The sequence below is a fragment of the Pogoniulus pusillus genome, chromosome 10 (genome assembly GCF_015220805.1).
Source record: "Pogoniulus pusillus isolate bPogPus1 chromosome 10, bPogPus1.pri, whole genome shotgun sequence".
NCBI classification, from domain to species: domain Eukaryota; kingdom Metazoa; phylum Chordata; class Aves; order Piciformes; family Lybiidae; genus Pogoniulus; species Pogoniulus pusillus.
This window is the reverse complement of record NC_087273.1, coordinates 40,083,588-40,106,711: the sequence shown is the minus strand read 5'-3', so window position 1 is coordinate 40,106,711 and position 23,124 is coordinate 40,083,588. Positions and strand designations below refer to the sequence as shown.

At 60.0% G+C, this 23,124-nt stretch overlaps 3 protein-coding genes across 9 annotated transcripts in view; 2 read left to right on the top strand and 1 right to left on the bottom strand.

Annotated features, from left to right (window-relative positions):
- MYOM1 (myomesin 1) overlaps window positions 1-18,405 on the bottom strand; it is a 51,529-nt gene extending 33,124 nt beyond the window's left edge. For 5 of the 7 annotated variants that reach the window (XM_064150335.1, XM_064150329.1, XM_064150331.1 and 2 more), the window contains exons 1-4: window positions 18,281-18,405; window positions 7,973-8,196; window positions 5,303-5,762; window positions 525-662 (exon numbers count right to left, since the gene is read on the bottom strand). In XM_064150335.1, coding sequence (XP_064006405.1) covers window positions 525-662; window positions 5,303-5,700 — 536 coding nt within the window. In that variant the 5' untranslated portion in view covers window positions 5,701-5,762; window positions 7,973-8,196; window positions 18,281-18,405. Of the gene's footprint in view, window positions 1-524; window positions 663-5,302; window positions 5,763-6,720; window positions 6,898-7,972; window positions 8,197-8,534; window positions 8,993-18,280 lie in introns of those variants that run through there. The other 2 variants (XM_064150330.1, XM_064150334.1) reach the window with 2 other exon arrangements.
- On the top strand, window positions 9,345-14,913 carry LOC135178921 (myosin regulatory light chain 2, smooth muscle minor isoform). Its single transcript, XM_064150328.1, has 4 exons — window positions 9,345-9,446; window positions 13,425-13,627; window positions 14,007-14,163; window positions 14,503-14,913. Exons 2-4 carry the CDS (start codon window positions 13,439-13,441, stop codon window positions 14,673-14,675), a joined length of 519 nt encoding a protein of 172 aa, XP_064006398.1. The 5' UTR covers window positions 9,345-9,446; window positions 13,425-13,438; the 3' UTR covers window positions 14,676-14,913.
- On the top strand, window positions 18,252-22,398 carry LOC135178923 (myosin regulatory light chain 2, smooth muscle minor isoform-like). Its single transcript, XM_064150336.1, has 4 exons — window positions 18,252-18,358; window positions 18,945-19,147; window positions 19,527-19,683; window positions 21,551-22,398. The coding sequence occupies exons 2-4, from the start codon at window positions 18,959-18,961 to the stop codon at window positions 21,721-21,723; spliced, it is 519 nt and encodes a 172-aa protein (XP_064006406.1). The 5' UTR covers window positions 18,252-18,358; window positions 18,945-18,958; the 3' UTR covers window positions 21,724-22,398.
- The last annotated feature ends 726 nt before the right edge of the window (window positions 22,399-23,124 follow it).

Below are 23,124 nucleotides of genomic sequence, written 5' to 3'. Positions count from 1 at the left end.
GGGCACACAGTGGAAGCCAGGAGGTGGCAGCTGAAGAGCAGGAGAAAGTTGTTTGGTGTGAGGGTGCTGGAGGGCTGGAGCAGGCTGCCCAGAGAGGTTGTGCAGTCTGCTTGTGTGGAGAGCTTCCAGCCCCAGCTGGGCACTGTGCTGCTGGGCAGCTGCTGTGGGTGCCCTGCTGGGGCAGGGCTGGGCTGGGGGAGCTCCAGAGCTCCCTTCCCACCAGACCACACTGGGCTTGGATGGGTTATAATCACAGAGATGATTTCAAGATCTTCCAACCCAAATCATACCAGGAACCCATTTCCAAATCTGATAGCAGTGGCTCTGGTGAGGTGCTCAGACCAAGGTCCATCCACTGAGCTTCATTTGTCTGGCTCCAGAGGACCAATGCTGATTTTTTTGCCTGTCTTTGTCTTTTTATCACTCATGGGAAGTGCAAAGGATCCCCTTGAGATACAGAGTGCAAATATCAATCACTCCAGGGTTTGCTGAGCATCACAAGCAGCAGATCCAGCTGAACTCACCTCCCTGTGAAGATGGGCACCGAGTAGTTCATGGCTTCATTCTGCTTCTCCTCAGACACCAGACTCTGTTTTGCTCTCTTTGCTTTGGGACTCATCTTGTAGGACTGATCCTCGACCAGTAAACTGGAATCTTTCAGCCTGGAATACAGAGAAGATTGTTCAGTCCAGAGCAAACAGCCGAGCAGAAGCTCCCAAAGGACCTTAAAGGACTGATGGATGGACTGAAGGGGTTGTGATCAATGTGTCCTGAGCGAGACAGTGACAAGTGGAGCTCCTCAGGATCTCTCCTGGGTCCAGTGGCTCTCCCTGGGATCTGGGTTCAGTGCTGTTTGACATCTTTGTCAGCCACATGGACACAGACACTGAGGCACTCAGCAGCTCTGGGGTGACACCGAGCTGTGTGCTGCTGGACTGACTGCAGGGCAGGGATGGCACCCAGAGGGGCCTTGACAGGCTTGAGAAGGGAGCCAGTGGCAACCTCATGAGGTGCAACAAGGCACAGGGCAAGGTCCTGCAGCTGGCCCGGGCCAGGCCTAGGCACAAATCCAGGCTGGGGGCAGAGTGGGTTGGGAGCAGCCCTGAAGAAAGAGCCTTGGGGGTGTTGGGTGCTGAGCAGCTCCCCAGCACCCAGCAGTGCCCTCCTGCAGCCCAGCAGGCAGCTGTGTGCTGGCTGCAGCCAGGGGAGGGTGGGCAGAGGGCAGGAGAGAGCACTGTGCCCCTTGGCTCTGCTCAGACCTCACCTCCAGCACTGCCCTCAGCTCTGCTCTCCCCATCAGAAGAAGGGCACAGAGCTGCTGGAGAGAGGCCAGAGGAGGTCACAAAGATGATGCCAGGGCTGGAGCTGCTCTGCTGTGAGCACAGGCAGAGGGAGCCTGCAGGGGGACTTGTGCTGAGATGGCACTAAGCTGAGTGGTGCTGTTGGTAAGGCTGAAGGATGGGAGGGAGCCATCCAGAGGGACCTGGACAGGCTGCAGGGGTGGCTGAGGAGAGCCTCAGGAGGTTCCAGGAGGACAAGGCCAAGGTCCTGCACCTGGGTCAGGGCAATCCTCACTACCAATCCAGGCTGGGGCTGAGGAGAGTGAGAGCAGCCCTGTAGAGAAGGACTTGGGGTGCTGGAGGGGGAGAAGCTGGGCAGGAGCCAGCAGTGGGCACTGCCAGCCCAGAAGGCCAAGGGCAGCCTGGGCAGCATCCAAAGCAGCCTGGGCAGAGCTGGAGAGAGGGATCCTGCCCCTCTGCTCTGCTCTGGGGAGAGCTCAGCTGCAGGGCTGGGGACAGCTGTGGGAGCACAGCACAAGAGAGACCTGGAGCTGGTGGAGAGGGCCCAGAGGAGGCCACCAAGATTCTGAGGGGCCTGGAGGAGCTCTGCTGTGGGCACAGGCTGGGAGAGCTGTGGCTGCTCAGCCTGCAGAGGAGAAGGCTGCAGGCAGAGCTCAGAGCAGATTTCCAGGACCTGAAGGTGACCTACAGGAGAGCTGGGGAAGGACTATGGACAAGGGCTTGGAGTGCCAGGATGAGCTGGGAGAGGGGAGACTGAGACTGGAGATGAGGATGAAATCCTCGAGCGTGAGGGTGGGCAGAGCCTGGCACAGGTTGCCCCGGGAGGCTGTGGCGGCCTCGTGTCACAGGGCATGGCTCATCCACGTCCTGGCTGGCTCAGACTTGCTTTTCTGCTCTCCCTCCTTCTGTTTTGGGGAGAAGCAACCGCAGGAAAGAGGACAAGGAACCTGGAGCCACTGAGTCCAAGGACTCTGCCTGACCAGGCTCGTTTGCATGCTGTGGTAAACAAGGTACACAGCTTAGCTTGTGCCTGCCTTGTGCAAGGCCTGAGCTGCAGCCAGCCTCTGGCCTCACCTAGCACGTTCAGCCTGCCCAAGTGCCTCGCGGATTGGCTCTGCCCTGGTATCGCTGCCTGCTGCTGCCTGCTGCTGCCGCTTACAGCCTCGGTGTATCCTGCACTGCCTGGAAGCTGCCTGCCTCGAGTTCCCCAGGGGCAGGCTCTGAACGCCTGCAGGCCACTGGCCTGCACAGCCAGAGTGACAGCCTGCTGGGACTGCACAGGGCAAGGCCTCCTGCCTGGCCCTGAAGGGCTCCTGCCAAATGGGAAGCCCTGAAGGCACAGATTGTCCAGAGGAGCAGGTGTGCCTCCCTTCTCAGCACCCTGGAGCCTGGGGAGAACCACAAGTCAGCAGCTGACAGGAACAGAACTCCCTGAAAGCCTTTAGGTGCTACCTGAAGCTGTAGCCAGCCCTGAGAGTCCAGAGATAGTATTTTGTGAATGAACACTTAAATCATGGAATCAGGCAGGCTGGCAGAGAGCTCCAAGCTCACCCAGCCCAGCCTAGCACCCAGACCATGGCACTAAGTGCCCCAGCCAGGCTTGGCTTCAACACCTCTAGCCATGGCCACTCCACCACCTCCCTGGGCAGCCCATTCCAATGCCAATCACTCTCTCTGTCAGCAACTTCCTCCTCACATCCAGCCTAGACCTGCCCTGGCACAGCTTCAGGCTGTGTCCCCTTCTTCTGTCCCTGGCTGCCTGGCAGCAGAGCTCAACCGCACCTGGCTACAGTCTCCCTGCAGGCAGCTGCAGGCAGCAATGAGCTCTGCCCTGAGCCTCCTCTGCTGCAGGCTGCACCCCCCCAGCTCCCTCAGCCTCTCCTCACAGGGCTGTGCTCCAGGCCCCTCCCCAGCCTTGCTGCCCTTCTCTCAACACCTTCCAGCACCTCAACAGCTGTCTGCAATTCAGGAGCCCAGAACTGGACACAGCACTCCAGGGGTGGCCTGAGCAGTGCTGAGCACAGGGGCAGAAGAACCTCCCTTGTCCTGCTGCCCACACTGCTCCTGAACCAGCCCAGGATGCCATTAGCTCTGCTGCCCACCTGGGCACTGCTGCCTCCTCTGCAGCTCCTCTCTGCCAGCACCTCCAGGTCTCTTTCTTCCTGGCTTAAAGCCTCTTGTAACGCACCACTGTCTTCTGCCATAAGCAGAAATGAGCTCCCTGGCTCCATCTAGTGGACAAGTGGTGTATTGCCACAAGCAGCGTGTTTGCACAAGCCGTGCACTGCCATAAGCGGTGCGCTGCCACAAGCGGTGCGCCGCCACAAGCGGTGCACTGGCACAAGCGGTGCATTGGCCACAAGCGGTGCGCTGCCACAAGCGGTGTGCTGCCACGAGCCGTGCATTGGCCACAAGCCGTGCACTGGCACAAGCGGTGCACTGCCACAAGCTGTGCACTGCCACAAGCTGTGCACTGCCACAAGCGGTGCATTGGCCACAAGCGGTGCGCTGCCACAAGCGGTGCACTGCCACAAGCGGTGCACTGCCACAAGCGGTGCGCTTCCACAAGCGGTGCGCTGCCACAAGAGGTGCGCTGCCACAAGCGGTGCGCTGCCACAAGCGGAGCGCTTCCACAAGCGGTGCGCTTCCACAAGAGGTGCGCTGCCACAAGCGGTGCGCTGCCACAAGAGGTGCGCTGCCACAAGAGGTGCGCTGCCACAAGAGGTGCGCTGCCACAAGCGGTGCGCTGCCACAAGAGGTGCGCTGCCACAAGAGGTGCATTGGCCACAAGCGGTGCGCTTCCACAAGCGGTGCGCTGCCACAAGCGGTGCGCTGCCACAAGAGGTGCGCTGCCACAAGAGGTGCGCTTCCACAAGCGGTGCGCTGCCACAAGAGGTGCGCTGCCACAAGCGGTGCGCTGCCACAAGAGGTGCGCTTCCACAAGCGGTGCGCTGCCACAAGAGGTGCGCTGCCACAAGCGGTGCGCTGCCACAAGAGGTGCGCTGCCACAAGCGGTGCGCTGCCACAAGAGGTGCGCTGCCACAAGCGATGCGCTGCCACAAGAGGTGCGCTGCCACAAGCGGTGCATTGGCCACAAGCGGTGCGCTGCTACAAGCGGTGCATTGGCCACAAGCCATGCACTGCCACAAGCGGTGCGCTGCCACAAGCGGTGCATTGGCCACAAGCCATGCACTGCCACAAGCGGTGTGCTGCCACAAGTGATGCGCTGCCACAAGCGGTGCATTGGCCACAAGCGGTGCGCTGCCACAAGCCGTGCGCTGCCACAAGCCATGCACTGGCCACAAGTGGTGCATTGGCCACAAGCCGTGCACTGGCACAAGCGGTGCATTGGCCACAAGCGGTGCGCTGCCACAAGCGGTGCATTGGCCACAAGCCATGCACTGGCACAAGCCGTGCACTGCCACAAGCGGTGCATTGGCCACAAGCCGTGCACTGCCACAAGCGGTGCGCTGCCACAAGCGGTGCGGTGCCACAAGCGGTGCATTGGCCACAAGCTGTGCACTGGCACAAGCGGTGCATTGGCCACAAGTGGTGCATTGGCCACAAGCTGTGCGCTGGCACAAGCGGCGCGCTGGCACAAGCGGTGTGCTGGTACAAGCGGTGCATGGCTGCAGGACCCTTCTCTGTCAGTTCAGTGCCTGTTGGTGTAGTTTGGCAGGCTCTCCCGAGCTCCTGTGCCGTTACCTGTCTAACATTTCCAGGGCCACCACTGTTAAGAACCAGTGGTGGGGGCGGTGAGAGGTCCGAGTCGCTCGATTAATAAACAATATGGATTTGGAAAGAATCATCTGACAATGAATTAATCACCCCTTCGTGACACCCTGCCTGGAGTTGCTCAAGGCCAGGCTGGATGAGGCCTTGAGCAAGCTGTGCCGGTGAGAGGTGTCCCTGCACATGGCAGGGGGTTTGAACTGGATGAGCTTTAAGGTCCCTTCCAGCCCAACCCATTCTGCGATCACTCCCAAGGGGGATTTACTCACCCCAGACTGTAGGACTCAGAGCCCAGCCTGTAGGCTGTAGCCAGCTTGTTGATGGACTCAGATCCATGCCTGTAGGCAGCTGAGCTGCTGCTGAGGGCCTCGGAGTCCAGCACCTGGGCAGCAGAGCTTTGCCTGGCCGCGGAGTGCTCGTAGGCTGCAGAGCTGTAGCTGTAAGCCGCAGAGCTGTGGCTGTGCGCTGAGGAAGAGTCCAGGCTGAAGGCCGAGGCCTGGCGGTAGCCTGTGGATCCATGGCTGTAGGCGGCAGAGCCTTGGGCATAGAGAGCAGAGCTGCTCTTGGCCTGCCGGTGGTAGTGGCTGAGGGTGGCGTGCAGGTCCCGGTGGCGGTAGGCACGGTCGTAGTGCTCCAGCTGCCGCTGGTAGAAGGGCAGTGACAGCATCGCGGTGGGCAATGGCGGGCAGCAGTGGGCAGCAGCAGGAGGCTGGCTCTGGTGGCACAGCTCTGGAAGAGAACAGGGAAGGATACTTCAGCACATGGGAAACAGAGCTCAAGAGCAGGGAGTCCCAGTTGGGCTGGGCAGAGACCCTTCAGGTGATGGAGAGCAACCACTGACCCTGGCCTGCAGGGCACCACCAACCACGGCCCTCAGCACCACATCTCCAGGGCTCTGGAACCCTGGGGACTCCACCACTGCCCTGGGCAGCCTGGCACAGGCCTGCACAACCTTTTCCATGAAGAAATTCTTCCTCGTGTCCAACTCAGACCTCCCCTGCAGCAACTTGAGGCCATTTTTTCACATCCTATCCCTTGTTCCTAGGCAGCAGAGCCCAAATCCCAGCTGGCTGCAGCCTTCTCTCAGGGAGCTGCAGACAGCAGTGAGGTCTCACTCAGCCTCCTCTTTCCCACAGTGCACACCCTCAGCTCCCTCAGCTGCTCCTCCCCAGCCCTGTTCTCCAGACCCTGTCCCAGCTCTGTTGCCCTTCTCTGGCCCTGCTCCAGCCCCTCAGTGTCCTTCTGGCAGTGAGGGCCCCAAACTGACCCCAGCACTCAAGGTGTGGCCTCAGCAGTGTGCAGTCCAGGGACACAATCCCTGCCCAGCTCCTGCTGCCCCCAGCATTGCTGCTCCAGGCCAGGCTGATGGAGCCCTTTGTGGCCCAATTTAGATGGGTGACCATTCCCTCAGCCCAGAGGAGGTCCCGTGCCCCACACCCTGTGTCTCACAGCCCCTGTCTCCCCTCCTGGTGCTGGGACAGCACACAAGAGGAGCTGATGGGCAGCAAACACAGCCCTGCGCCCTTTGCTGGGCTTCAGGGCTCAGGGGGCTCCAGATAAATCCACGAAGTCCCCCACACCTCGGTGCAGCTGAGCCGAACACAGGCAGCTGCTCTCAGCTGAGCATTACAGACTGAGCTAAAAACCCCCAAAGAGATGAAACCTGCTGCCAGAAGGCAGCACTTACCGGGCGGCAGCAGGAGACGCTGGCACCTGGGTGAGGAGCAGGAGAGAACAGAGAGAGTGAAGCCAGCAAAGAAAGAGCTGGTGGGGACCAGGGGTAAGGGCTGCACTGGAAGGTCCAGAACAAAAATAATGCCTGCAGTCAGTGGAATGTCAGAGCCCCAGTCCAGGCCTTTTATGGCTGGGGGAGATAAATATAGCACTGGTGAGGAAGAGACAGACACTGATACCCTTTGCTAGCTCTGGGCACCACCAGCAGGGTCTCACCAACAGCTCTGCCTTGGGACTGGCCTCTCCAAACCCAACACAGAATCACCACTCCCACTCAGAAGGCCTTCTGGGAGACTCTCCCTTTCTCACATCAGATTTAGCAGGATAAAGAAAACTTCTGTGTCAAGAAGCAGAAGGTAGAAACAAGGCCCTGCGCTGACCTTTGCCATGCTGTGGGACTATGAATGATTTTTGGGCTCCTTCTTTTTTATGGGGTCCTTCTTTTCGGGGGAACCTTGAACAGGTCCAGGGAGAGGGCATCCACAACCTCCCTGGGCAACTTGTTCCACCCTGAAAGTGTTCACAGCCAGATTGGATGGGACTTTGAGCAACCTGCTCTAGCGGGAGGTGTCCCTGCCCATGGCAGGGCGTCAAAACTAGGTAATGAAACTACTTTTTGGAGTCCTTCACTCCCAGAAGGACATTGAGGGCCTGGAGCAGGGCCAGAGAAGGTCAACAGAGCTAGGCAGGGTGTGGAGAACAGGGCTGGAGAGGAGCAGCTGAGGGAGCTGGGGAGGGTGCAGTGTGGAGAGAAGGAGGCTAAAGGCAGAGCTCTTTGCTGTCTGCAGCTCCCTGAGAGGAGGCTGCAGCCAGCTGGGGTTGGGCTCTTCTGACACACAAGTGACAAGAGAAGGGGAAGGAGCCTCAAGCTGTGCCAAGGGAGGTTTAGGTTGGACTTGAGGAACAATTTCATCCCTGAAGGGGTTCTCAGACTGCCCAGGGAGGTAGTGGAGTCCCCATCCCTGAAGGGGTTTGGGGATGTGTGGTGGTGGTGCTGACACACAGTTCAGGGCTTTAGCAGTTGTGGGATTGTGAAGAAGCTGGACTTGATGACCTCGAGGGTCTCTTCCAACTTCAGCAGTTCCGTGATTCCACGATCTGTGAGGCCTCCCCAACCCCACCCAGGCTGTGAGTCCCTGGTTTCTAACACGCATTCATCATCACTGCTGCAGCTCTGCAACTGCCGCTGAAGGACCATTTCTCACCCGTTTCAGTTGTCCCTCCTCCTGGCTCCAGCAGGGACTCACAGTCGTGCACAGCTGCCCAGTGACAGCTGGAGAGTTAAGAACAGCTTCTGCTGAGCTCCAGGAATTCCTGCTGCAGCCATTCCATTCTTTTTCCTGTTGCTGTGCTGTTAGTGAAGAGGAGAACAAGTGACACTGAAGAGAGCAGTGTCTGGTCTCAGCAGGATGCAGCAGTGGGAAACAACCTGCAGCAAGGCAGACAGAGACACAGAACCATGGAATCACAGAATGCTTTTGGCAGGAAGAGACCTTCCAGATCACCCAGTCCAGCCCTGCCCTTGCCCCAGCACTGCCAGGACACCACCAACCCATGGCCCTCAGCACCACATCCCCAGGGCTTTGAAACCCCTCCAAGCATGGGGACTCCACCAGTGTCCTTCTGGGACTGAGGGACCCAAACTGAGCTCAAGGTGTGGCCTCAGCAGTGCCCAGTCCAGGGGCACAATCCCTGCCCTGCTCTTGCTGCTCACAGCATTGCTCCAGGCCAGGCTGCTGGTGCCCTTCCTGCCCCCCTGGGCACAACCTGACTCATCTCCAGCTGCTGTCCACCAGCACTCCGAGGTCTTTCCCTGCTGGTCAGTTTCCAGCCACCCTGCCCCAGGCCGGAGCGCTGCTCCGGTGATTTAGAAGCAGCCAGACCCGGGCCGGAGCAGACTCAGCCTACACCCAGGGATGTCATTTCCAGGCTCCCTCCTGCCCGCGGCGCTCCCTTAGCTGCCTCCGGGTTGCAGTCCGTGCCGGGCGCTCCCCCAGCGGGTGGCAGCCGGTACAGCACCTCCCCCCGGCGGAGTTAGGAACCGCGGGGAGCAGATGAGAGCTGTGGGCGAGGAGCACCCTGAGCCACTTCGCAGCCTATTCTGAAGCTAGTTAGGGGTTTAGAGAACGGACGCTAAAAAGGGGGTTGTAAGTGCTGGGCTGCCCAGATCAGTGAGACGGGAAACTGCTGGAGAGAGTCTAGGCAAGGCTGCAAAGCATCTGGAGAGCTTAGAGCAGCTCTGTGAGGAGTAAAAGGTAAGACCCCTGGGACCGGGAACACCTCCGGCCCGGCCCCGCCCCAGCCCCGCCGTTGCCTTACAAGGGCAGAAGCGGCTCTGGAATGCGGGGACCGCACCGACGGCACCAACGCTCCGCTCCCAGGGGTGGAAAACAGCGGAGAGCCCGAGCTCGGCTGCTGGGCCCCAGCCTCCCGGGGAGGCGGGAGGGGATCGGCGGGGAGAAGGAGCGGAACCGGCACGGCGGCCACCCCGCCCCGCCTCGGCCGCTGCCGTCCGCTCGCCACGGCGCCGAGCCCGCTGGCCGCGTCCCCCCGGCTCTGGGCGCGGGTGGTAGCGGCCGCCGGGCCCGGCCCTTCCTTCCTGCCTCCCTCCCTCCCGCCGCCCCGGCTCCCCTTCGCTCCCTGCCGCGCCCGCACAGCAGCCGTTCCCGCAGCCCGCAGGTGAGCCCTGGCCGCTGGGACGCGGGGTTTGCAGCCGGGGGGCTCCGGGCGAGGCGCTGGGGAAGGCCCGGGGCTCGCTTCGGCCTCCCTCGCCTCAGGGGCAGTGCCCCTCGATCCTTGTCTGGGTGCTGCCGGGGCCCTGGGGGCTCGGCTCCCGGCGGGAGGGGGCGGCTGCCTCCCCACTCTCGCTCGCCCCTTCCTCCCGGTGCTTAGCGCAGGGGAAGGGCTGGGGAAGCGGCGGCGGCAGCGCGGCCCGCGGCGCTCCTTTGCTGCTCCTTGCAGCCGTAATTACGGCCGAAGAAAACCTTCCCCGGCACAGCTCATGGTCGCCTGCGCTCTGCGCTTGGGGACAGAGGCTTTGGTGACTGCCAGGCCAATATTCCTGGGGCGGTCTGGCTCCCGCGCAAGCGTTTCGCTAACCCTCTGGACGAGGCAGCCGAAAATGCCCCTCCGGAACAGGAGGGAGCTTTGTGGAGCTCGGAGAGCCTCGATCTCGCCATCCCCGGCCGTGGTGGGTGAGGGGCGCTGCTGGGTGTTGCCACTGACCCCTTGGCACAGCATGGGGTTGGCTGCGAGGGAGCCTTTGATGAGTTAAGAGAGGGTGGCCACTGGAGCTGCCTGTGATGAACTCGTAAGCGATGGGCAGGGAGAGAATAAACAGCGCTGTGCAGGCCTCCTTGGGTGTGGTTCTTGTGTGGTGGCCTTGGACACTGTAAAAGCATCCTGAGGTCCACCTTGCAGGTAGATGAGCTGGTGCAGAGGGGCCCAGTCAGCACCTCAGCAGTGCCAGAGATGGGACTGGGGACCTCTGAAGCCCAGCTGGTGGGGTGGGAAGGGACCTCTGGAGACCACAACCTCTCTGGGCAGCCTGCTCCAGCCCTCCAGCACCCTCACACCAAGCAACTTTCTCCTCCTCTTCACCTGGCACCTCCTGGCTTCCAGTTTGTGCCCCCTTCTCTGTCCCTGGGCATGGCTGCCCACATCCTCTTGCCTCCCTCAGCTCTTGCTGAGCATTGCTGAGGTCCCCTCTGGGGCTGCTCTTGGCAGAGGGCTTGGACCAGGTCTGTGCAGGTGTCCCCTCCAACCACACTGGCATTCTGGGACTCTTTTGAAGACTGGGCACCACCGGAAAGATTCTGGTCCATTCCTCTTGCCCCCTGCCCTTTCCCTACTGAGCAGAGAGTGGCTGAGGTTGGACAGGACCTCAGAGATCATCTACTCCAACCCCTCTGCCACGGGCAGGGACACCTCCCACGCACCCAGGCTGCTCAAGGCCTCATCCAACCTGGCCTGGACCACCTCCAGGGAGGGGACATCCACAGCCACTCTGGGTAACCTACTCCAGTGTCACTGAGCAGCTCCTGTGATGCTTCTCTGAAGCTGAACTTCTGGTCCCTGCCTCTAAACAGACCCTAGGTCACCACTGTTGCTGTGTCATAGCATTTCCTGTCTTGCCTGCTTCAAGCTCTTTCGCTGCTCAGTTTTGTCTCCTTCTAAGGTTTATCTTTCCCTTTGGTGTTGCTCTGCTCAGCAAGCAGACATGGGTAGCAATCAGTGGGCTGAGTGCCTGACTCAGAGGAGGGCAGCTCCTGCTCCTGACATCATGCACAGCTGACACACAGATAGCACAGGGTAAACACCTGGAGCTGCTGCACTCTGAACTGAGCTATTTGGAGAACTGCTTTGATGTCCTCTTCCTGAACACCTTCCAGTTCATCACCTTCCTGCTCCGGGACTTCATAGAACCCCAGAAGGGCTCGGGCTGGAAGGGACCTCAGACCTCATACACTCCAACCTCCAGCCATGCCCAGGGACACCTCTCAGCTACATTCAGCTGCTCAGGCACTCATCCAGCCTGGCCTGCAGCACCCCCAGGCAGGAGGCAGCCACAGCCTCCCTGGGCAGCCTGTGCCAGGCTCTCACCACCCTCACACTCAACAACTTCTGCCTCAGCTCCACTCTCAGCCTGCTCTGCCTCAGCTCCAAACCATTGCCCTTGGCCTGGCTCAGGCCCCCTCAGCACAAGTCCCTCTGCAGCCTTCCTGCAGGCTCCCTTCAGGCCCTGGCAGCAGCTCTGAGGTGCCCCTGGAGCCTTCTCCTCTGCAGGCTGCACCCCCCCAGCTCCCTCAGCCTGTGCTCACAGCAGAGCTGCTCCAGCCCTGGGCTCATCTCTGTGGCCTCCTGTGGGCTCTCTCCAGCAGCTCTGTGCCCCCCTCCTGCTGGGGACAGCAGAGCTGGAGGCAGTGCTGGAGGTGAGGTCTCAGCACAGCATGTGCTTCAGCACCACATCTCTATGGCTCTGACTCCACTCCAGGGGTGGGGACTCCACCACAGGGTCCATGCCTTTTCCCTCAAGTCTAGCCTAAACCTTCCCTGGGGCAACTCGAATCTGCTTCCCCTCATCCTGTTGTTTGTTCCTGGGGTGAAGAGACCAAGGTCCAGCTGGCTCCAGCCTCCTCTCATGGAGCTGCAGAAGCAGACAGCCTCCTGTGCCTTCAGGCCACTCTGGCTGGGCATAGACTCTCAGCTATTTCGGAGCCCCTGCTCACAGAGACCTGTTCCCAGGAGCAGAGCCTTTAGCCAACGACTAAAGTGGCTTTTGGAGTGGTTCTGGAGGTCAGAAGACTGCAGCTCTGGCCAAGCCTTGGCTGTCCCTGCAGATTCCCCTCCTTGGGCTGTCAGCTGTCCTCAGTACCCAGCGTCAGGAGGTTGGATTTGGGTGAGCTGCTGGAGGCCAAACACCTCAGATAGCTTTGTGGTGAGGGGAGGCTGTGAGGAGCAGCCTGGCCTGGGCAGGGGATGCTGCAGCTGCTATTTTTAGCTGGGGCTGCACAGGACGTCAGCAGGAGGCTGGATGCCCACGGAGGGTTTAAAAGGGGGGGATCAGCAGGGGGAATCCAGTCAGGCTCCCTGTTCACAGCTCAAGAGAGTTCCAACCATGGAATTCCCCTTCATGATCCAGATGCTTAGTGCAGCTTCTCAGGTCCCTGCTCCAAAGCAAGGTAAAATTGGCTCTTTTTAGTTAAACCTCCACAAACTAACTGCTTTTGGGGGCTTCTGGGGTTGCTTCCCCATGGAAGGGAGTCACTTTGCCTAAATCCACAAGGTTGGTGGCTTCAGACCTGCTTTCCAGGGTCCTAACTTGGGTCCAGCTGAGAAGCAGACAGACCTCTGCTGTGGCTCTGAGCAGCTCATCTAATTAAAGCTGTAACATTAATTAATGCTTCAGCTGCAAATTGTTGGCATTTCTCTGACTGCACAGAAGTGGAGTTTGTGCCCCTTGGCCTGTCCCTGGGCACCAGTGAGCAGAGCCTGGCCCCAGCTCCTGCCCCCCACAGTTCCTTCAGCTCTGGCTGAGCATTTCTGAGGTCCCCTCTGGGGCTGCTCCTGTGCAGGGTCTCAGCCTGTGCTGCTCCCAGAGCTGCTCCAGGCCCCTCTGCAGCCTGCCCTGGGCTCTCTGCAGCACTTCCCTGGCTCTGGCACTGGGCAGCCAGCACTGGCCCCAGCACTGCAGCTGTGGCCTGACCAGGGCAGAGCAGAGGGGCAGGAGAACCTCCCTTGCCCTGCTGACCACACTGCATCCTGAGACCCTCTGCTCTCTTCACAGCAGCTCTTCTTACAAACACCATTCCAAGTCTAAAATGCCTTTTTGGCGTCTATTTTCTTGTCTGGTTTGGTTTTTCCCCTCCTAACTGTCCCTTTAGCAAACCACTGGCACTGGTTAGCCACTGGCAGGTTGATGGTGTGAGCTCCAGTTGAAGAAGCAGTCTTTGGTTTGCTTCCCACTGTAGGCTGCTATTGGCCCACAGAGCCAGTCCCCAGGTCCTGAAAGCCCTCGTGGCGGCAGCAAGAGATGTCTGAAGGGAAAGAGAGACCAAATCGAAGTCTGCTTTGGGGTGATTGCTTCTCCTTTGGTCCAGCTATGCCCAGGGGCTGGTGTATGATTTCCTAAGGCTAAAGCTTGGCTCCTCTCCCTAGAGCCAGCAGCCAGCATGTCCAGCAAAAGGGCCAAGACGAAGACCACCAAGAAGCGCCCCCAGCGCGCCACCTCCAACGTCTTTGCCATGTTTGACCAGTCGCAGATCCAGGAGTTCAAGGAGGCCTTCAACATGATCGACCAGAACAGGGATGGCTTCATTGACAAAGAGGACCTGCACGACATGCTGGCCTCCCTCGGTAAGGTCACCCCTCTGCCCGTGGCTCTGCAGCAGGCTTGTGCTGCTCCGCCGGCAGCGATTCCGCCTGGGCCAGCTCAGGGGAGCTGTCCCCAGCCCTCAGATGCAGCAGTCTTTGGACTGGAGGTTAGGAAGAAAGTCCTGACTGTGAGGGTGGGGAGACACTGCAGCAGGCCTGCCAGGGAAGCTGTGGGTGCCCTCTCCACAGGGCTTCACCAAAGCCAGGTGGGATGTGGCTCCAAGCAGCCTGCTGTAGTGGGAGCCGACGGCAGGGGGTTGGCACTGGATGATCTTGGGGGTCCCTTACAGCCCAAACCCTTCTGTGGTCTGCGACTGCTTTGTCTGGAAGGTAACCTGGCCCTGCCTGCCCTCGCTCGCAGGTAAGAACCCCACGGATGAGTACCTGGATGCCATGATGAACGAGGCCCCAGGCCCCATCAACTTCACCATGTTCCTCACCATGTTCGGTGAGAAGCTGAACGGCACCGACCCCGAGGACGTCATCAGGAACGCCTTCGCCTGCTTCGACGAGGAGGCCACAGGTGGGTGGCACTCAGCTGCCTGCTGAGGGCAGGGGCACAGAGTCACTGCCTTGCAAGAGTCCTCTAAGATCATTGAGTCCAACTCTACACACTGCCCAAATTCTCCATGGCCCTCAGCACCACAGCGTTTAAGCCCCTCCAGGGATGGGGACTCCACCACTCCCCTGAGCAGCCCTCTCCCTGGAGGTGTCCAAGGCCAGGCTGGATGAGGCCTGGAGCGAGCTGTGCTGGTGGGAGGTGTGTGTGCCTGGGGCAGGGGTCTGCAGCCAGATGGTGCTGGAGGTCCCTTCCAGCCCGTCCCGAAGCCGCCGAGGGCCCACCTGCTGTCTGTGCCCGCAGGCTTCATCCAGGAGGACTACCTGCGGGAGCTGCTGACCACCATGGGCGACAGGTTCACGGAGGAGGAGGTGGACGAGCTGTACCGGGAGGCGCCCATCGACAAGAAGGGCAACTTCAACTACATCGAGTTCACGCGCATCCTGAAGCACGGCGCCCGGGACAAGGACGACTGAGCCGCCCCGCGCCGCCCGCCCAGTCCTGCCTCTCTCACTCTAGTTATCTGTTCTGAGCCACCTTAGGCACCTTCTGCACCTCTGTAATCAGACTGGAAGTGGGGAAAATCCTGGGGGGTGGAGAAGGGAGAGGGGACAAAGCTGCTGGCCTGCAGAGGAGCCTCAGCCTTCCTGGGGAGCTGGATTTGGACACTTTTTGTAAGGAAAAACGTTTTGCAATAAAGATTTGCTAGAAACAGATGTGCCTCTGGGGCTCTGCGGGGGGCTGCAGGCATCTCCCAACTTGGGTTGCTGCGGTGAGATCTGCCCGGGGCCATGGCTAGGGAAGGGCCAGCAGAGAGCCATGTGCCGTTCCTTGGCAGACGGCAGGCCCAGCTTCTGCTCCCTCTGGGTGCAGGACAGCCTCCTGAGGCTCAGCCAGGGCAAGCGCAGGCAGAAAAGAGCAGCCCAAGGGTCTGACTGCAGAACTCTGCAGTGCCCAGAACCTCGGAGCCCTCTCTGTGAGCTGTGTCTCTATTTCTGGCAGGGGCTGGCTGCTGCCAGCCCTCAGCAAGCAGCCGCAGCTGTCTGGCATTCCACAAGCGTTTGCTGCTCCAGAAGGGGCTCCTGGCTGGCTCTCTGCTCTGGTGGCCTTCCAGCACCAAGGGCTTGTCCCCAAGGTCTGCTTGACAATGGAAGTTCTGGGGAAGGCTGAACACTGCTCCACCAGACATGGAAGTTCTGTCTTCCCAAGGAGAGATCTTTGCCCAGACCTCAAATTCAATCCTGTCCCCAGCAGGAGGGGGGCACAGAGCTGCTGGAGAGAGCCCACAGGAGGCCACAGAGATGAGCCCAGGGCTGGAGCAGCTCTGCTGTGAGCACAGGCTGAGGGAGCTGGGGGGTGCAGCCTGCAGAGGAGAAGGCTCCAGGGGCACCTCAGAGCTGCTGCCAGGGCCTGAAGGGAGCCTGCAGGAAGGCTGCAGAGGGACTTGTGCTGAGGGGGCCTGAGCCAGGCCAAGGGCAATGGTTTGGAGCTGAGGCAGAGCAGGCTGAGAGTGGAGCTGAGGCAGAAGTTGTTGAGTGTGAGGGTGGTGAGAGCCTGGCACAGGCTGCCCAGGGAGGCTGTGGCTGCCTCCTGTCTGGCTGGATGAGGCCTGGAGCAGCTGAGTGTAGCTGAGAGGTGTCCCTGGGCATGGCAGGAGGTCGGAGTGGATGAGCTCTAAGCTCCCTTCTAACCCAAACCATTCTGTGATGACTTCTACATTGACGCAAGAGTTCCCTATTACCTCACCACACAGGACAGGACACAAACCCTGTTCAGCACAGAGGGTGTCTCAGCTTCTCCAAGCTTTTTAGCTGAAGGTTTTTTAGCAGAAGGTCACCACTTCTACACACCTGTGGGGGAAATTAATTCCCCTTCCCCTTTCAAGCTCACAGCACCAAAAGAACAAGGCCCATGGAAGTCAATGGTCACGCTCCAAGCCAAGAGAACCTATGTGAGACCACATCAGCACAGCTCTTGGAACAAATTGGCCTTGCTTGCTTAAAAGCCATCTGATGGATGTGAGGAACATCTCTGACCTCAACAGTGAGAACTTTGCCACGTACAAGGGGTCTCCCTCTCTGGAGAGCTTCTGACCGCAGCCTGGCACTGTGCTGCTGGGCAAGCTGCTGTGGGTGCCCTGCTGGAGCAGGGCTTGGGCTGGGGGAGCTCCGGAGGTCACTTCCCACCACACTACACTGACATTCCATGAAGGTTTTGCCAGGCAAACTCCTAGCTGCAGGACAGCAAAGCTTTGGCTCCACTCTAATGTACTGTTTGGCTGCAGCACTGAGCAGAGCCTGGCCCCAGCCTCTTGCCCCCCACAGTTCCTTCAGCTCTTGCTGAGCACTGCTCAGCTGCCCTCTGAGGCTGCTCTTCTGCAGGCTCTCAGCCTTTGCTGCTCACAGAGCTGCTCCAGGCCACTCAGAAGCTCTGCAGCCTGCCCTGCAGTCTCTCCAGTTGTTCCCTGTCTCTGGCACTGGGGAGCAGAGAGCTAGAGCCAATAGTTTCAGGACAGGAGGACAGCTGACATTGCAGCTTGGCAACTGCTGTCATGGAAGCAGTGCTCAGAGTCTGGATCCATTTCGCTGCTGACCTCAGAGCTATCTTTAGCTGCCTTGTTTCTAGGATCACCATCATGTGTGGAGAAACAGAACGGGCCAGGGGACTGACACTGGCATGAGCCATCTGCAACCATGCACCTCTGTGGCCTGTTTCGTCCCAGCACATGTTTCTGGTGGCCTTTGCTCAGCTGGAATGCACTTTGGGATGTTCCTGGGCGTTTGGAATACCTCTGTGAAAACACCAAAGGCACTCAGACAACCTCAGTCCAAATAACCTGTGAGCAACAATCAAAGCATCCTTAGGGATGTTTTGGTGACCAGCAGTTAATCTGCTGCTGGTGTCACTGCTGGCCTGTGCCTCTGCTTAGCTTCCTGACCTCATCTTGCTAACTCTACCAAAAAGAGGCAACAGAAATGATCCAAGGGCTGGAGCCAAAACAATTCTTATTTGCATTCTATGGATCCTGAGGAATACTCTCAATGCTCAGCAAGAGCTGAAGCAGCTGTGGAGGCAAGAGGCTGGGGCCAGGCTCTGCTCACTGGTGCCCAGGGACAGGCAAGGGGCACACAGTGGAAGCCAGGAGGTGGCAGCTGAAGAGCAGGAGAAAGTTGTTTGGTGTGAGGGTGCTGGAGGGCTGGAGTAGGCTGCCCAGAGAGGTTGTGCAGTCTGCTTGTGTGGAGAGCTTCCAGCCCCAGCTGGGCACTGTGCTGCTGGGCAGCTGCTGGGGGTGCCCTGCTGGGGCAGGGCTTGGGCTGGGTGGGCTCCAGAGCTGCCTTCCCAGCACACCAGCTGGGATTCCACTCTCCTCCATTCAGGCCGCACATTAGTAAGTGACCAGAGCTTAATTCACCTCACTGCCAGGACATCTTCAACCTGTTACCTGCACGGCCACTACCCGGGGCTTCAGCACAGACCCCACAGGGTCCTGCAGCCCAACAGCAGCTGCCGGCGGCCCTCAGCCTGGAGCTGCCCCACGTCCCTCCGTGAGCTGCGGTTTGTCCTTCACACCACCTTTCTGAGCTTCTCCCTCTCCTCAAAACCCATCCCCGGGGCTCCGTGCCGGTGCCCGGCGCCGGCAGCGGCTTTCCCCGGGCCGCGCCATCGCTGCTGGAACCCGGGGCGTGGGAGAAGCCGCTCCGGGGACATCCCCGACCCAGCCACCCTGAGGACAGCGATTCAGAACGGGAGGTAACGGGGAGGGCACCTCCTTCTCACCACCTCGCTGAGCTTCTCCTTCAGCTCAAGCTCCGTCCCCGGCCCAGCCCTTCCCGGTACCGGCAGCGACTTCCCCCGGGCCGCGCCACCGCCGCTGGGAGCCGGGGAGGGCCGCAGCCGTTGGGGGCACATCCCCGACCCAGCCACCCTGAGGACAGCGACTCAAAGCCGGGGACAAAGAGTGAGCGAAACCTCCCCGCGGGCACTTCGCTGCCCTTGCGCTGCCCTCTGCCCTGGGCCCTCCGCCGCCCCTCGCTCGCTGCCTCTCCACCCCCGGGAAGGCGATGGTTTTTCCGGGAACTACCTGCAGTTTTCCCGTCGCTCCCTCCCTCGGCGTCTCGGCTCCTTTCGGCCCGAGCGTTCCTTCGCAGCGACCGCCGGGGTGAGGATGGAAGGGTTCGGGGGCTGGCGGCGAGGCGGGAAGGGGCCTGAGGGGGCAGAGATGGCGCCGGGCGCCCGGGCGCGGCTCTGCCTTCCAGCGCTCGTCGCCGGTTAAGGCGGAGGCACCGGCAGCACCTTCGTGGTACCAGTGCCTGAGCCTCCACTGGGGGCGACGAGAGGGGGGGAAGGCGGCTGCCAGAGCCTCAAACAGTGGCGAGTCAAAGGGACCCCCCAGGTTCTCTCCGGTGCCATTTTCGCGTTCGCCTCTGTGCGGCCTAAAAGCCTGAGCGTGGGACGCGGCCTTAGGCCTTCTTTTGCAGGCCAAACCCCCCCACCAACCCGCAGCCCGGTTCAGCGGCTCCGCAACGACGCCACGGGCAAGCTTTCCGCGTGAAATCAGCTGGAGTCGTAGAGCAGAGTGGGTTGGGTCGGGAGGGACCTCCAGAGGCCGCCCTGGCCCTGCAGAGCGCTCCGGCGGCGGCCGCGGAAGTGCCCAGAGCTGCTTTCCCTCGCGGGACGTCAGCCCTCGGGCTGGGGCTGCTCTGGCACTCCTGACCCTGCCCTCGCCACGCTGCCTCCCCTCCCAGAGCCAGCAGCCAGCATGTCCAGCAAAAAGGCCAAGACGAAGACCACCAAGAAGCGCCCCCAGCGCGCCACCTCCAACGTCTTTGCCATGTTTGACCAGTCGCAGATCCAGGAGTTCAAGGAGGCCTTCAACATGATCGACCAGAACAGGGATGGCTTCATTGACAAAGAGGACCTGCACGACATGCTGGCCTCCCTCGGTAAGGTCACCCCTCTGCCCGTGGCTCTGCAGCAGGCTTGTGCTGCTCCGCCGGCAGCGATTCCGCCTGGGCCAGCTCAGGGGAGCTGTCCCCAGCCCTCAGATGCAGCAGTCTTTGGACTGGAGGTTAGGAAGAAAGTCCTGACTGTGAGGGTGGGGAGACACTGCAGCAGGCCTGCCAGGGAAGCTGTGGGTGCCCTCTCCACAGGGCTTCACCAAAGCCAGGTGGGATGTGGCTCCAAGCAGCCTGCTGTAGTGGGAGCCGACGGCAGGGGGTTGGCACTGGATGATCTTGGGGGTCCCTTACAGCCCAAACCCTTCTGTGGTCTGCGACTGCTTTGTCTGGAAGCTAACCTGGCCCTGCCTGCCCTCGCTCGCAGGTAAGAACCCCACGGATGAGTACCTGGATGCCATGATGAACGAGGCCCCAGGCCCCATCAACTTCACCATGTTCCTCACCATGTTCGGTGAGAAGCTGAACGGCACCGACCCCGAGGACGTCATCAGGAACGCCTTCGCCTGCTTCGACGAGGAGGCCACAGGTGGGTGGCACTCAGCTGCCTGCTGAGGGCAGGGGTTCACTTTCATGTCATGTATTTGGGTGATCGATTGTTGCACCTTTCAAGTGAGATGTGACCCAGCTGGCACCCTCTAGCAAGGGGTGAGGACCTGATCCTCAGCTGAATGCTGTACTTGGGCTGCTCCGAGCTTATCAGGAGACAGAATGATTGAGGTTGGCACTGATGTCTATGGCTTCTAAATCCTGGGCAGCCTGGGCCAGGCCCGGACAACCCTTCTGGGGATGGAACTGTTCCTCATGTGCAAGCGAAAACTCCCCTGGGGCAGCTTGCAGCCGTTTCCTCTTGTAGAATCACAGAACTGTTCTGGTTGGAAAAGACCTTTAAGATCATCGAGTCCAAGTGGTTCCCTGGGGGGAGTTGTTCTCGTTTGTACCTTGAGAGAAGTTCTCACTTCGTCCTTGGGAGAAGAGACCAACCTCCATCTGCCTCTAGCCTCCTTTCAGGGAGCTGCAGAGGTGTGAGCAGTACTTTGAAGAGGTGGAACTTTGTAGCCTCTCTGCTAGAGATGTCACCATACCTACAGCTTCCAAGTGTCCACCGCAACCCTTGCAGCCATGCTGCGTGCTCTGAGCCTTTCCCAGGCTGATCCTTTTTCCCCCCGCCGCTCTTTCCAGGCTGTGTATTTTTAGCACCTTTTCAAAGAGCATCCCCTTCCTGCTGAGGTGGAGGCAAACAGTCCCTTCTGTTGGAGAGGCCCTTTTCAGATGCTAATCGACTTCCTCCCTCTGCAGGGCCATCTCCTCAGCTTCTCCTGGAGGAGGAAGTTGTTGTTGGGAGGTTAATTATTTTCTCCCCCCAGGTTGTCTGACTCATTGTGGGCTCTTTTCTTGTGGGCACCAAAAGAAGAGGCTGCCAGTTGGGATATAAAGCCCATGATTGTGCTACCAGCTCTTTTCAGCTGTGACCTTCTGGCTCTGTGCAAACAATAAGTGACTAGTTGAGGCTCCTGGGAAGCTGATAAGATTGAGCTGCTTATCTTGCACCTCGGCCTGCTCAGTGTTTCAGTCTAGTCCTGAGGATCATCCGAGGATCCTGCTTCCACTGCATCTCTGGTGTCTTGGGCTGTCCACAAGCTTTAAGCAGCTGAGTTCTGCTCTTCTGTTGAGTTTGGATTTGTAATGATCAAAATTCATGCTTGAGAACAGTCTCAGAGTCCCAATGTGGCTGGAAGGTCAGAGGAAGCACCGAGAGTGGTGGCCTTCAGCATCATAGAGTCATGGAGTGCCTTGGGTTGGAGGGGACCTCAGAGATCAGCCACTCCACCCTGAACATGAGCCAGCAGTGTGCCTAGGTGGGCAGCAGAGCCAATGGCATCCAGGGCTGGCTCAGGAGCAGTGTGGCCAGCAGGACCAGGGCAGTCCTTCCGCCCCTGTGCTCAGCACTGCTCAGGCCACCCCTGGAGTGCTGTGTCCAGTTCTGGGCTCCTCCATTGCAGAGAGCTGTTGAGGTGCTGGAAGGTGTTGAGCGAAGGGCAGCAAGGCTGAGGAGGGGCCTCGAGCAGAGCCCTGTGAGGAGAGGCTGAGGGAGCTGGGGGGGTGCAGCCTGCAGCAGAGGAGGCTCAGGGCAGAGCTCATTGCTGTCTGCAGCTGCCTGCAGGGAGGCTGTAGCCAGGTGGGGTTGGGCTCTGCTGCCAGGCAGCTAGCACCAGAAGAAGGGGACACAGCCTGAAGCTGTGCCAGGGCAGGTCTAGGCTGGATGTTGTTAGGAAGTTGCTGGCAGAGAGAGTGATTGGCATTGGAATGGGCTGCCCAGGGAGGTGGTGGAGTGGCTGTGCCTGGAGGTGTTTAAGAGGAGGCTGCATGGGCCCACCTGCTGTCTGTGCCCGCAGGCTTCATCCAGGAGGACTACCTGCGGGAGCTGCTGACCACCATGGGCGACAGGTTCACGGAGGAGGAGGTGGACGAGCTGTACCGGGAGGCGCCCATCGACAAGAAGGGCAACTTCAACTACATCGAGTTCACGCGCATCCTGAAGCACGGCGCCCGGGACAAGGACGACTGAGCCGCCCCGCGCCGCCCGCCCCGCGCCACGGCCGCTCTGCTCTCGCTGCTGCTTGCCAGCATCCTTTCTGCAACCGTTTGTAACCTGACAGCTTTTCCCTCTGAGGACTCTGGGGCTGCACCTCGGTGGTGGAACGGTGGAGGTTGGAGCAGATGATCCCTAAGGTCCCTTCCAACTAGGCTGTTCTGTGAACTGGAAGTGTGTGTGGGGAGAGGGGACGCAGTGACAGGTGCAAACTGGAGCACAGCACAAACTGGAACCCAGGAAGTTTCATCTCAGCAGGAGAAAATTCTCTGGTATGAGGCTACTGGAGGCCTGGAGCAGGCTGCCATGGGAGGTTGCAGTCTCCCTCTCTGGAGAGCTTCCTGCTCCAGCTGGGCACTAGGATGCTGGGCAAGCTGCTGTGGGTGCCCTGCTCTGGCAGGGGGTTGTGCTGGGCGGTCTCCAGAGGTCTCTTCCCACCACACCATTCCATGATTATCAGGTAAAGACACAGAGCTGCTGCTTCCCACCGAGATGAGTTTCCCTTCCCCAGCTCAGGCCCTGCTCTGTGTAGCACAGCACACAGGCTTCTCCCACCAGGAGCCCACCCTTGGTCTACCCACAGCTGTAAATACTTTTGCAGTCCTGCTCTCACCTCGTCTGGCCTTAAAAATAAAGCACTGGTCACACTGCTGGGGGACTCTGCCGCTTGCCTTTCTGAGCACAACCTAGCACAGGTTCCCATTCTTTAGCATCTCCTGCTCTTTACTGATTCCTGCCCCATTCCTGCTCATTAAACATTTTAAGTCATCAGGAGGTAGCTGAGGGAGTCTTTTGCCACCTTGGCATCTCCATTTCCTGCCAAATCAGGGCAGAAAATCCTGTGCCAGTGCTGAGGCACCACAACAGGTTGCCAGGAGCAGCTGTGGAGGCTCCAAGCCTGGAGGTGTTCAAGGCTAGGCCAGATGGGTCCTTGAGCAAGCTGGGTGCAGCGAGGTGTCCCTGCCCACGGCAGGGGGCTGGCACTGGATGAGCTTTGAGGTCCATGCCACGAATCTCTGACTTAAGCCAGGATTGCCTTCTCGGCAGGGCAGCCCCGCACAAACCTGCCACTGTCACCTGTCAGACAGAGCTCTGCAGCCCCTGCTGTCCCCTTCTCAGCTGCCCCTCTGCCGAGTTCCTGCACCATCCTGCGACCTGTCGCTGCCCGCAGCCAGCAGCAGGTGGCATTCCAGCTCCTGCCACCACTCAGCTTGCAACGACCTCACCAGCCACTTCTGGGCTTTGGCAGCCTGCAGAGGATACCAGGGCACCTCTGCTGCTGCCCGTTGCCACTCTGCACCTTCTGCACGTGCCCAAGAGCCCAGCGCTGCTGCTGCCCATGCCCTGTTTTCCCAGCACGCTGCAGCTCCTGCCCCC

What these genes read in the sequence shown, in the direction of transcription:
- LOC135178921 (XM_064150328.1), top strand. Translation starts at nt 13,439, where the DNA reads ATGTCCAGCAAAAGGGCCAAGACGAAGACCACCAAGAAGCGCCCCCAG. An exon ending in TGCTGGCCTCCCTCGGTAAG is followed by an intron (nt 13,628 to 14,006) that starts GTCACCCCTCTG and finishes CTCGCAGGTAAG; the next exon opens with AACCCCACGGATGAGTACCT. An exon ending in CTTCGACGAGGAGGCCACAG is followed by an intron (nt 14,164 to 14,502) that starts GTGGGTGGCACT and finishes CTGTGCCCGCAG; the next exon opens with GCTTCATCCAGGAGGACTAC.
- LOC135178923 (XM_064150336.1), top strand. Translation starts at nt 18,959, where the DNA reads ATGTCCAGCAAAAAGGCCAAGACGAAGACCACCAAGAAGCGCCCCCAG. An exon ending in TGCTGGCCTCCCTCGGTAAG is followed by an intron (nt 19,148 to 19,526) that starts GTCACCCCTCTG and finishes CTCGCAGGTAAG; the next exon opens with AACCCCACGGATGAGTACCT. An exon ending in CTTCGACGAGGAGGCCACAG is followed by an intron (nt 19,684 to 21,550) that starts GTGGGTGGCACT and finishes CTGTGCCCGCAG; the next exon opens with GCTTCATCCAGGAGGACTAC.